We start from the raw sequence: 12,587 nt of genomic DNA, 5'->3' as shown, positions 1-12,587 counted from the left end.
AACAGATCAGACAGATTATTCAAGTCATTTGCGTATCGTCGTTTACTGTTTTCGTAAGTAATGGCCCTCCTGCAGCCAATCGATCAGGGATGGTCAGAGCGTGGGAGCAAACACCCCCACGAGTAAAGCAGCTTCAGCGAGTTAATGGGATTTTATTGAGACGGGAAAAAGAATGAGAGAGAGAGAGAGAGAGAGAGAGAGAGAGAGAGAGAGAGAGAGAGAGAGAGAGAGAGAACCATGATTAATACGAGTTGCAACCCAGAGTTAGCGTTGAGACAGGCGCTTCTTCTAAAGAGGACAGTGGAAATGAACAATTGTGAATCTGTCCCGGGAATTACATTAAGTTTGTGAGAGAGAGAGAGAGAGAGAGAGAGAGAGAGAGAGAGAGAGAGAGAGAGACAGACAGAGAGAGAATTTACAACTTCAGGGGAAGTACATGAGATGGAAAGAGTCTATACAACTTCAGGGGGAAGTATATGAGAGAGAGAGAGAGAGAGAGAGAGAGAGAGAGAGAGAGAGAGAGAGAGAGAGAGAGGCAGAAAGAGAAAATGAGATGCAAAGGCATGGATGAACGAGACAGTGAAGGGAAAGGTGGTAGGGGTGGGGGTAGGGGGAGGGAATGCATTTTGGGAACAAGGACAACTGCATCTTAAGGTAAGGCATTTGCAAACATTGCAGAGAGAGAGAGAGAGAGAGAGAGAGAGAGAGAGAGAGAGAGAGAAATTCTGTTTTATGAATAAAATATTAGACTGACATGACGCACAGTCAGAAGGACTTAAACAGCGACACAGATGAATCCAGTTTCTCGCATTTCAGTTCTTCAAATGCTTCATGTATACTACCCAAGGGATTCATCTCTGCAACATCCACCATTTGTTTGATTCTAATTTAAAATCCACACATCCGTTCCATAAAGGTGAGTTGGCTCAACAATCCTTTCATCCATTCCAATTCCGGCATACACAGACACTCCAGTTCCCTCCCAGTTTTGGGCTCATATCATGCTGCTTTCATTGCTTCTCTTAGTCTATGAAACCCGATGTATTTTCTCCTAAATACTTATACAAAACTATTGCTTCCAATCTTTAACCATCCATCACACTTTCTCCCAACTTTCTCCTCTTGCTAGAACTTTCAGACTTTCCCTAGTCTGCGCAATTTTCTTCTCTTTCCCAGATCATTCCATTTACAACCTGTTTTCTTATTCCTCTCTCTCTCTCTCTCTCTCTCTCTCTCTCTCTCTCTCTCTCTCTCTCTCTCTCTCTCTCTCGATGGATTTAGGCAAATAGATTAAAAGATAAGCTGATATTCTCAATAAGACCGTCGGATAATCCGAACTCTCTCTCTCTCTCTCTCTCTCTCTCTCTCTCTCTCTCTCTCTCTCTCTCTCCAAACGTGATCAATGATTGCTGGAAATGATGATCCTCTTAACTGGAATCCAGGTTCTGACTGAATAAAGAAGAAGAAGAAGAAGAAGACGAAATATCGAATTTTTTATCATGGCCTTTCCTTTTGTCGACTTAGTGAAAAATTAAATTTGTTTTCTTTGAACTTCGGACAGGACCTCCCTTTGACATTATTTAGATGCTTCTTTGCTTTTTGTTCTATGATCGTTTTTTAATTAAGTTCCTTCGTAAAGTAAATTAGTAAAAGAAACTTATTCGTGAAGTAATCGCCATTGACAAAGATATCTCGGGAAGAAGTGACTTTAGGACAGAATGGACGACCTTCAATCACCGTCATTACATTTCCTCCTCCTTCTATTCCTCCTCCTCCTCCTCCTCCTCCTCCTCCTCCGAAGAAGAAGAAGAAGAAGAAGAAGAAGAAGAAGAAAGAAAGAAAGAAAGTAAGAAAGAATCCTGTCTAAGCAGTTGTGGCAATGAATGGCAGAGCGTTCAGTGCTATGCCCTAGGGAGATTTATAATGGAGAGGAGATACATGGTAAACTCATTATGGGAACGGTGTCTCTCTCTCTCTCTCTCTCTCTCTCTCTCTCTCTCTCTCTCCGACGAATACTGGGTGGTGTCTGTAGTAGTCTGCCTTGCGAGTAGCACTCGAATGTGACATTCTTTTGATCTTTTGCCATTGTTTATACCAAGAACACAGTAGTAGTTGTAGCAGCAGAATCTCTCTCTCTCTCTCTCTCTCTCTCTCTCTCTCTCTCAGGGGAAACCACCTTTAATGTAAACATCATTTGTCATCGGAGAGACGAGGGGGGAGAGTAGAAGACTTTTGAGACCTATTTCCATAGACCTTCTTGAGGTTGTGTGTGTGTGTGTGTAGAGATGGGATAGGGAAAGAAGGGTGGTAGGTGGAGGGCGTGGAACGGGGGAGGGGGGGGGAGATTTGCCCCAGTTCCATTTTTCACAGAGACGTGTTTGCGGTGAACCTTTTCATAGGATGCGCTTTCATCTCTGCTGATACGGCGGTCCCTCTATCGAGGTTCTCATTAGGGATGTCGAACGGTTTTTTTACTCATTTATTTTCGTATCGAAAGCGATCTCCTCACTGAAGAAGGAAGTGTTTGCTGAGGATGGAAGTATTATTATTAGTATTATTAGTAGTATTAGAGTAAGAATGCTGTAGAAAAATAACGGCATTTTAAGAGAGGGTCGAAACTGAGGGTCCCAATCCTAAAACGTCCCGTACCGCCAATGTAAAGGCTCTGGGTTGGATGACGCACCTCTGAATATGGCGTTTATGAAGCATAGTCTCTCACTGGTTACACATAAAAAAAATTTATCCGTACACTAAGATGGCGTTCACTTCACTCTCTCAAAAAAATGTATCCGTAAACTAAGATGGCGTTCTTTCTACTCTCTCAACTGACAGAGGATATGAACTTAGTAGTTTCCTTTTCTTTGAGGGAGAAATATCCTAAGTGTGAGTCGCAACGAACCCTAGAAGCTATTGCACCAGAGACATGACTCGAGACGACTTCTGTCGGAGTAAATCAAGCTGACTCGAGATGGGCTTTTAGCGTGACGAAAGCCGAGGAGAGAGAGTCTCCTGCGGAGTAATGAAAACCGACTCGAAATTACTTGCAATTGAGTCACTAAAGCTGACTTGAGGTGACCTGTGTAGATAACAAAAGCCGACTTGATATGACCTGTTTAAATAACAAAAGCCGACTTGAAATGATCTGTTTAAATAACAAAAGCCGACTTAAAATGACCTTTTTAAATAACAAAAGCCGACTTGAAATTACCTGTTTAAATATCAAAAGGCGACTTGATATGACCTGTTTAAATTGCAAAAGGCGACTTGAAATGACCTGTTTAAATAACAAAAGCCGACTTGAAATGACCTGTTTAAATAACAAAAGCCGACTTGAGATGACCTGTTTAAATAACAAAAGCCGACTTGATATGACCTGTTTAAATTGCAAAAGCCGACTTCAAATGACCTGTTTAAATAACAAAAGCCGACTTGAAACGACCTCTGCATAATTAACGAAAGCTGACTTGAGATGACCTTTGTCAGAGAACGACAGCTGATTTGAGATGACCATTTTCAGAGTCTCGAAAGCCGACTGGAAATGACCTTTGTCAGAGTTTCGAAAGCTGATTGGAGATGATCTTTTGGAAAGTAACGAAAGCTGACTTAGGATGACCTTTGCCTCTATAACGAAAGCTGACTCGAAATGTCCTTAAGCAGAGTTCCCGTTGACGCTTCATCTCCTCTGGAAACATCTCGGGTCAGCCTCTTCACATTCCAAAGGGTAGGCAAAGTACTGCTGCCATTCTCTGTGTGTAACGACGCAGCAGGAAAGGGAAGTCTTCGTCCTTTGAAAAAGTTTTGCAGTTTCAGAAGTTGTGTCGTCCCCCGTTCTCACATCTACGGAATATGGGGTATTTTATTCGTTCTTTATACGTGTTGATTCTGTCCAGTTCTGTGGCCACTGGGAACCTCGTTCCAGAGTCTCAGGAAATTGTCTGGGTGGTTGAGGATTCGAGGGAAAGTGTGTGTGTGTTTGTGTGTAACGATATGGAACTGGAATCCCACAATGTAAAAGGTTTTATTTTAGTGTTTGTCGTTGAAAATTTTTCTTTTTTTGTAATTGTGCGAAGTATTCGGGGAAACTAAAGTCTTTCCTTTGTTGTTATTGTTAAGTGCAATTATTGTTCTGCCGTTAATTAGGTTAATGCTATTATTTACGTCCTTTATTTATTTTTATTTATTTGTTTGTATAGTATATATATCATATATATATATATATATATATATATGTATATATATATATATATATATATATATATATATATATATATATATATATATATATATATATATATATATAATGTTGTGTCTCGAGCCTCTCGTAGTCTCTCTCATATGCAGCAGGGAATATCAGACTTCTCTCATTCGCATGAAGAGTACGTCCACGTGCCAGGAAATGCTTAGAAAGGCTTACGTAAGATAGTACAATGAGAGTAAATTCCTTTTCATATCACCATTGACTTCTTACTTTTTCCCCCGAAAGACTCCTAATGTCAGCCACTGGATTTCACTTTCCTCATGCAGTATGACCGCCCAAACGAATAAAGCAAAAACTACAAACAATAGTCGTAAATATATATTATATAGATAGATAAATATATCATATATATACATATATATTAATAGTATAAAAAAAATAATATTATATAATATATATATATATATATATGTATATACATATATATATATATATATATCTTTTTTTTTTTTTTTGATTTTTTTTGTTTTTTTTTTTTTTTTATGAATATTGTTGTAGTTTTGCTTATTGTTTGGGCGGTACATACTGCATGAGGAAAGTGAAATCCAGTGGCTGACATTAGGAGTCTTTCGGGGGAAAAAGTAAGAAGTCAATGGTGGATATGAAAAGGAATTTACTCTCATTGTACTATCTTACGTAAGCCTTTCTTAAGCATTTCCTGGCACGTGGACGTACTCTTCATGTGAATGAGAGAAGTCTGATATTCCCTGCTGCATATGAGAGAGACTACGAGAGGCTCGAGACACAACAGTAAATGGGAGAGAATTCTCAATGTCTCTCAGTAGAATCCGTCGATACAAAAGGGGAGATTTTGGAATCCACTTTCAGCAATTGAACCAAGAGCACTACCCTGTCTGCCCCGTATGGCGGTAGTGCTGTCAGTAAACCTCATGCGGTGCACTGTAGGCGTTACTTAGGTTCTTTGCAGCGTGCTTTCGGCCCCTAGCTGCAACCACTTGCGTTCGTCTTACTCTACCTCTTTTCATATTCTTTTTATTCATCTTAATTTCCACCCTCTTCTAACAGTTGATTCATAGTGCAACTGCGAGGTTTTCCTCATGTTACACCTCTCAAGCCTTTTAGTGTCAATTTCCATTTCTACGCTGAATGACCTCATAGGTCCCAGTGCTTGGCCTTTGGCCTAAATCCTATATTCAACTTTACTTAACTCGACTACCCTGTCTGGTGGACTCTGCAAGAATGGTTTTTCTGCCGAGGTAATAAGAGCTGTTGTCAAACAGCCCTATTACCTGCTATAGTAGATTCACATCAACCGTGCATTTGATGTCTAGGCCAGTCCTTTACGACGCTCCTGATTGGCTGTTGATAAGTCAATCACAGGGCTGGAAACTCTCAGTCTCTCGCGAGAGTTCACATAGGCAGAACGTATGTTCCATCTCCCTTTAGAGATACGTCTTTCAAAAGTATCCCTGAAGAGAGATGGAACATATACATCCTGCCTATGTGAACTCTCGCGAGAGACTGAGAGTTTCCAGCCCTGTGATTGGTTTATCAACAGCCAATCAGGAGCGTCGTAAGGGACTGGCCTAGACATCAAATGCACGGGTGATGTGAATCTACTATAGGTGGTTGTGTTCAGATGAGGGGTTAAATTAGTCAGCATCTTGACCTCCATCCCTCAGGGGTCAGCAAGTAAAGTACCATGATTACTATTCCACACTTTTAGCTACCCCTTCTCGGTCTTCTTTAACATATACCAGAATTCAGAGCTGTAGTAATACTTGATTTTATTCTTGTATTTGTTTTATGAGCTCTTACATGGGCCTATTTACGAGCGCACGCTCTCTTTCTCTTTTATAAACGATTCTGACTTTTTTCCACTGAATTACTTCCCAATAAAAGCAGTTAATGAAGTGTTGATTTTAAACGGGAAACTGAAGGTATAAATCATTAGCACATGAGCATGTAATTGCTTTGTAAACACACACATATTATATATATAATATATATATATAATATAAATATATATATATCTATATATATATATATATATATAATATATATATTACCGAGGTTCCAACCTCGGTACATTTGATAGCAATGGCCGTGTAGCAGCAGGCACTGGGTGACATCCGTTTTCTCTCTCTCTCCATCTCTCTCTCTATTACCTAAGGCAATTAAATCAGACTGGCGAACTACAAAAATACATTTATTTAAGAGCAAAGCGTTAACTAAATAATTCAGGTTCTTAACAAAATGATTAAATGTAAGGTTGAACTCGGATAGCCTACTCCATCCCTCTTCTACAATAACCCACATTAGTTTAATCATAAAGCTAAGAAAAGTCACAGCACAGACTAGTAACACCACGGAACATCAGTTAAGTTCCCATTTCTAAATATCAGATCAGTTCCCCTTTGTTCCAGATCCGCCTACAAGAAGACAGGAGAACACATTGATAAGCAAAAGATTATGGATCAAAATAAATAGGTCAAATGAAATAGAACATCTTTGAAACAAATATTCAAAATACAGTCAAGCCACACTTTTGGCTAAAAAGTAAGTATGCTTACCCATTCAACACAGATTACACACATTTAACCAAAAATACTATCGAAGGAGCCATTTTAGCCCTTTGCCGACTCTGTAGCATTCTCCCATTTTGGCTAACTTAATCTCTCATTATGTAGGGAAATAGGTTGCTCGCACGCAAGCACGAATTAACACACAAGACACTCCCAGATAAGTGTCATCACTAATTTCATCATAAGTTCATGACGTCATTATGCAGGTCATTGTTCACACCCAAGAAACAGCCTCAAACCGGATTCAGGAAGCATATCTGCATCCACCCGCATGAAGACACAGGATGTGGTCTGTTCAGCGACTTTCGGCATCGCGCCACCCAAGGAAGATGCGCCAGCACCTGCGAAGCTGAGCTGTCTTGTCACTTTGAGACCACTGTTTCCATGGAGAATCAAATTGAGGATCTCTACATTCTAAAAATGTCACTCCCCATCGCGTCCTCTCATTCAGAAAGAAAACATACAAATCTCATTCACAACGGTGTCTTAATTATATTGTCAATTACTCATTTCATATATATATATATATTATATATATTATATACATAGATATATTATATATATAGATATATATCTATATATATATATATATATATATATATATATATATATATATATATGTGTGTGTGTGTGTGTGTGTGTGTGACAAAGCAGTTACATGCCCTTATACTAATGATGTATAACTTCAGTTTCCCACTTAATATTAACAGTATTTATTGACTGCGCTTATTAGGAAGTAATTCAGTGGAAAAAAGTCAGAATCGTACGTAAAAGAGAGCCTTTCTATTCAAAAAAGCCAGTCTTAAAAAAAAAAGTCATTCTATAGAAAAGAGAGTCATTCTGTTCAAAGAGTCATTATATTTAAAAGGATTCATTCTATTGAAAAATCATGTAACCAAAAGTATATTTACAAGAGAGAGAGAGAGAGAGAGAGAGAGAGAGAGAGAGAGAGAGAGAGAGAGAGAGAGAGAGGACCCCTCATTAGTACCAACGCAACGGAGACGATAGATATCGAGTCACCACATCAGCGTCCTGCTATGTGCGTGAGGATACGGTCACGAGGAATGAGTTACTTTCCATACCGTGCGTTCCTTTACGGTACCATAAACACTTCGTCAGCGGGAGGGCCCTCGAATACCCGAAGTATGGGTTCACCGATGACGGTGAGATAGACCGCGCCCGCGTAGAGAAACATCTCAGAGTCTCGAGTTGCGTCTCTAAGCATCCCGGGAGATGGTAGCGATTGGAAGGTTATACTCGAAGTAGGGGAGGGTTGGTGGGGAGGTTTATTATACTCATTATTTACATTTTTTTTTTTATCGAATGGAGACAAATTTTTATTGGGTGTAGGAGGGGCATCAGTGGCTCCCTTTTCACACGAGAAGTTTTCGATTCATTCGTTTTTCTTGTTGCGCGTGGCTTGAGAAGTGTCTCAGTTGAGGAGTGTATCAGTTTTGAGTTCAAATGTAGTCTGTTGTGCTCTTGTCTGATTGAGGACAAGCAGAGAGGAAGCTTTGGCTTGCTTTTTTCTTCTTTTTTTCGTGAACTGTAATGGTTAAAATTAATTGAAGTTAATGTTTTTATTTTAAAGAGGCTTTTTATATCATAATTTCATCTGCAATCACAGAGTTGTATGTCGGCATCTCAATAAAAGACATTTTTTTAATGAACTTGTTGTCAGGAAAACATAACTTATAGTTTCATATCCAAATAAAATGTAATGAGTAACTGAATCAATCATATGACAGTTTTTAAGGTTAAATACATTTTGCTTGACCTGATGACATTATCAAGGGAATTCAACTAAAAGAGAGGCTGAAGGAAAGACAGCTTAGATTAAATTAACGAAAAAATCAACCAGGAGACGCACGAAATCATGAAGTCGTTCCAAGGGAGGAAGGACATTGAGAATGATGACTCGCCAGCACTCGTGAACACATTCCAGTTTTACGAGTCTAACAAAGGGGATGAATGGCCGCGTTCCAACTGATGAGTAATAGTTAAAGCTAGCTCTCTCTCTTCTCTCTCTCTCTCTCTCTCTCTCTCCCTCCACTCGTCTCTCTCTCCCTCCTTCCTCCCTCCTCTCTCTCTCATCCACTCTATCTCTTCTCATCATCTCTCTCTGATTGTCATGGGATGGCGAAGACATCGATACTCAGAAACAAATCATCTTGAATCCAACATTCACCATGAAAGATGAACATTTTCGATTCAAATCAAGGAAGATGAAACTGAATGGAGAATAAACCTTAAGGAAAATGCGGGTTTTTTCTTCATAGCGTTGCCCTGTTTATTGCGATAAACATCCTCTAGCATTCCGATGATGGTGGTTATTATTATTATTATTGTTGTTGTTTCTGCCGCGTCTCGTAACCTTTCTACGCGGCTTATAACGATTCATTAGCATGTAGCTGTTATATTAAGGTATATGAGGTCACATAAAGATGTAGTAAATGCTTTGGTTCCTCTGGCAATCATCTACCGAGAATTGCAAAAATGAATTAAGGAAATGCAAAGTACTCGGTTATTGACAGCAGACGGGTGGTTTACATTTATCGGCCGAAATGTTCTGCATTCTGATTGGCTGATTGCTTATGCTGTTGCGACCGGCACCAATAGTCCTTCCTATCTTGTTATCTTAATTGATTAATTGATCTTGACCCTTCAATAAACAGGTCAAGGTCAAATAAATTTGGGAGTATTGACCAGATCTTGGCGTACCTATGAATCAGGCCTCGTTCGACCTTTAATATGACCTGTGACCCTGAAAAAACTTTTGTCAAGAATACCTAAAACAGTACGTTTATAGAGGAGGAATTGACCCGTGACCTCCTTCATTTTTCGAATTCAGTCATGACCTAGAAAGATAGGTCAAAAGTAACGATATTCGGGTAAAATATTCACACATATCCATATATAGTGCACTAATATATATACATTCATATATATACACACACACACACACACACACACATATATATATATATATATATATATATATATATATATATATATATGTGTGTGTGTGTGTGTGTGTGTGTGTATATATATATAATATATATATATATATATATATATATATATATATATATATATATATATATACATATATATATATGTAGTATAAATATATCTAAATATATAGGTCACTAGCAAATTTATGACCTATGAAAACTGAACACACAATTGTCTCATGTGATTCACTCGACTACATTCTGTAATTTTTAAAAAGCAATTTACTTCCACAGCGAAGTCTATATTTCTACAGCGGAGAGCTATTTCATAAAGATGGCATTACCGTAACTTTCATATTTGATCGTATTTCGTCAAATGCAGCCGAATGTCATATATGACATTTATGACATTTGAGTCCCGCCTGCCACTTCCATTACGGTCAATATTCCAGCGGGAATTCGTCCTTTCTGGCTCTAATAGAATCTCCATCCAGGTGGGGCAGGTGTGTCCATGAAATGTTTTCCGGGTCAAATGCAAAATAAGGTTTTTTTTTTTTTTTTTTTTTTTTTTACTGTTCTTCCTGTTTGTGTTTATGATGATTACTCTACAGAAAGTTCTTTTATTGCTTGCATTTTAGAAAACTGTTTTTCCTTTCTTTACTTATTTTTGATAATCTACAGAAAGGTTTTTTTTTTTTACTTGTATTTGAGAAAATACTCTGCAGCAAGTTCTTTTACTCCTTATTTTAGAAAATATTTTTTAGTTTTATTTTACTTAATCTTTACATCCTACAGGAAATTTGTTTATTACTCGTAATTTAGGTTTTTCCTTTTTAGCCTTTTTAACTTATTCTTGATGCTCTACAGCAGGTTTTTTTACATGTATTTAAAAAAAAAACTATGTTTTTAGTGTTTTCCTATTATTTACTTTTTTTACTTGTATTTTAGATATTTTTGTAGCTTTTATTTTTACTTATTGTTGATACTCTACAGCAAATCTTTTTACTTGTAATTTAGAAAAAATATTTTTTTTTTACTTATTATTGATACTCTACTACTCTACAGCAATTTGTTTACTCGTGCTTTAGAAAACTTTTTTTTAGCTTTTTTTCTTATTACTTACATTTGAAAGGAAAATGTACTTGTAGTCTTCGCAATTAGCAAATTATGTTCCAGAAAACAACAGTAGGAAAAATTTTTATTTTAATACTTGTACTTGTTTATTTACAGTTCTGACAAAGATATACTTTGAACTGTTCGTAATTTAGTAAATTGTATTTGAGAAAACATTTTTAGAAAATTTCTTTCTTTTTTACTCTTTTCATTAATTCTTACATTTCAGACAAAAATGTACTTTGTATCATTCTTAATCCCTTATGTTATGTTTCAGAAAACATCATTGGGAAATATATCCATTTTTCACTTTCAGAATTGTTTCCAATATCACACAAAAATGTACTTGCAAGTCGTTGTAATTGTGCAGAAAAGAGCATTAGGAAATATATATATTTTTTACTATTTACAAATTTTTCACATTTTAGTTAAAAAAACAAATTCGGATATTTTTTCCCAATTTCATGTATCAGAACAACGAATGTTAAAACTGCTTGCTCTCCTTTCTATATTTGAAAAGAAGATCTAATGGGATGTTTTCAATCTCTTTTTAACTATATTGTTTCATTACAGAAAACAGCAAAATTTTGCCTTTTTCATTTGAACCCAATTTCATGCCCCAGAACAACAAACATTGAAGAAGTTAGAACTTCTTTCTATATACAAGAAACGAGAGGATCTGCGACGAAGTTTCCAACCCGCAGCTCCTCTCTCTCTCTCTCTCTCTCTCTCTCTCTCTCTCTCTCTCTCTCTCTCTCAACTTCTTCTTCTCTCGTTGCAGACACGAGAAGTTTTACACCTGTTGCGACGAGCCGTACCTCGACATCACCTTCAACATCACCATGAGAAGGAAGACCCTCTTCTACACTGTCAACCTCATCATCCCATGCATGGGGATCTCCTTCCTCACCGTCCTCACCTTTTACCTCCCCTCGGATTCTGGAGAAAAGGTAAGAGGGGAAAGGGGAAGGGAGTGCTTGCCTTCTGCCTTGGGGGGAATCTTTCGACGCGGGGTGGGGGAGGGTGGCGAATGAGGGAGCAGTTTTTAGGTTAGCAATATCTATAGCGTGAATTTAGAACTATAGTTACTCAATGTTTACTGTTTGGACATTTACTAAATCTTCTTGACTATTATTATTATTATTATTATTATTATTATTAAGTGACTCCAGAGCTACTCATAGAATGTTTACTGTTTGTTTAGACAATTACCAAGTCTTCTTTATTATTATTTATAAATTATTATTGTTATTATTATTTTTTGGGGGTCTATCACAGTCCTCTAATTCGACTGGGTGGTATTTATAGTGTGGGGTTCCGGGTTGCATCCTGCCTCCTTAGGAGTCCATCACTTTTCTTACTATGTGCGCCGTTTCTAGGATCACACTCTTCTGCATGAGTCCTGGAGCTACTTCAGCCTCTAGTTTTTCCAGATTCCTTTTCAGGAATCTTGGGATCGTGCCTAGTGTTCCTATGATTAAGTGTACAATTTCCACTGGCATATCTCATATCCATCTTATTTCTGTTTTCAGGTCTTGTTACTAAACCATTTTTTCCCTCTCTTTCTCTTCAACTCTGGTGTCCCATGGTATTGCGACATCAATGAGTGATACTTTCTTCTTGATTTTGTCAATCAACGTCACGTCTGGTCTATTTGCACGTATCACCCTATCTGTTCTGATACCATAGTCCCAGAGGATCTTTGCCTGATCGTTT

General features: G+C 37.8%; 1 protein-coding gene across 3 annotated transcripts in view; it reads left to right on the top strand.

Moving 5' to 3' along the window:
* The window catches only part of LOC135217290 (acetylcholine receptor subunit alpha-like), a 770,770-nt gene that overhangs the window by 678,393 nt on the left and 79,790 nt on the right, over positions 1–12,587 (top strand). For all 3 annotated transcript variants that reach the window (XM_064253042.1, XM_064253041.1, XM_064253043.1), the window contains exon 6: positions 11,653–11,821. In XM_064253042.1, coding sequence (XP_064109112.1) covers positions 11,653–11,821 — 169 coding nt within the window. The remainder of the gene's footprint in view (positions 1–11,652; positions 11,822–12,587) is intronic.

This window comes from Macrobrachium nipponense, chromosome 7 (assembly GCF_015104395.2).
Source record: "Macrobrachium nipponense isolate FS-2020 chromosome 7, ASM1510439v2, whole genome shotgun sequence".
NCBI classification, from domain to species: Eukaryota; Metazoa; Arthropoda; class Malacostraca; order Decapoda; family Palaemonidae; genus Macrobrachium; species Macrobrachium nipponense.
The sequence above is the reverse complement of the archived record's forward strand: the minus strand, read 5'-3'. Positions and strand labels throughout refer to the sequence as shown.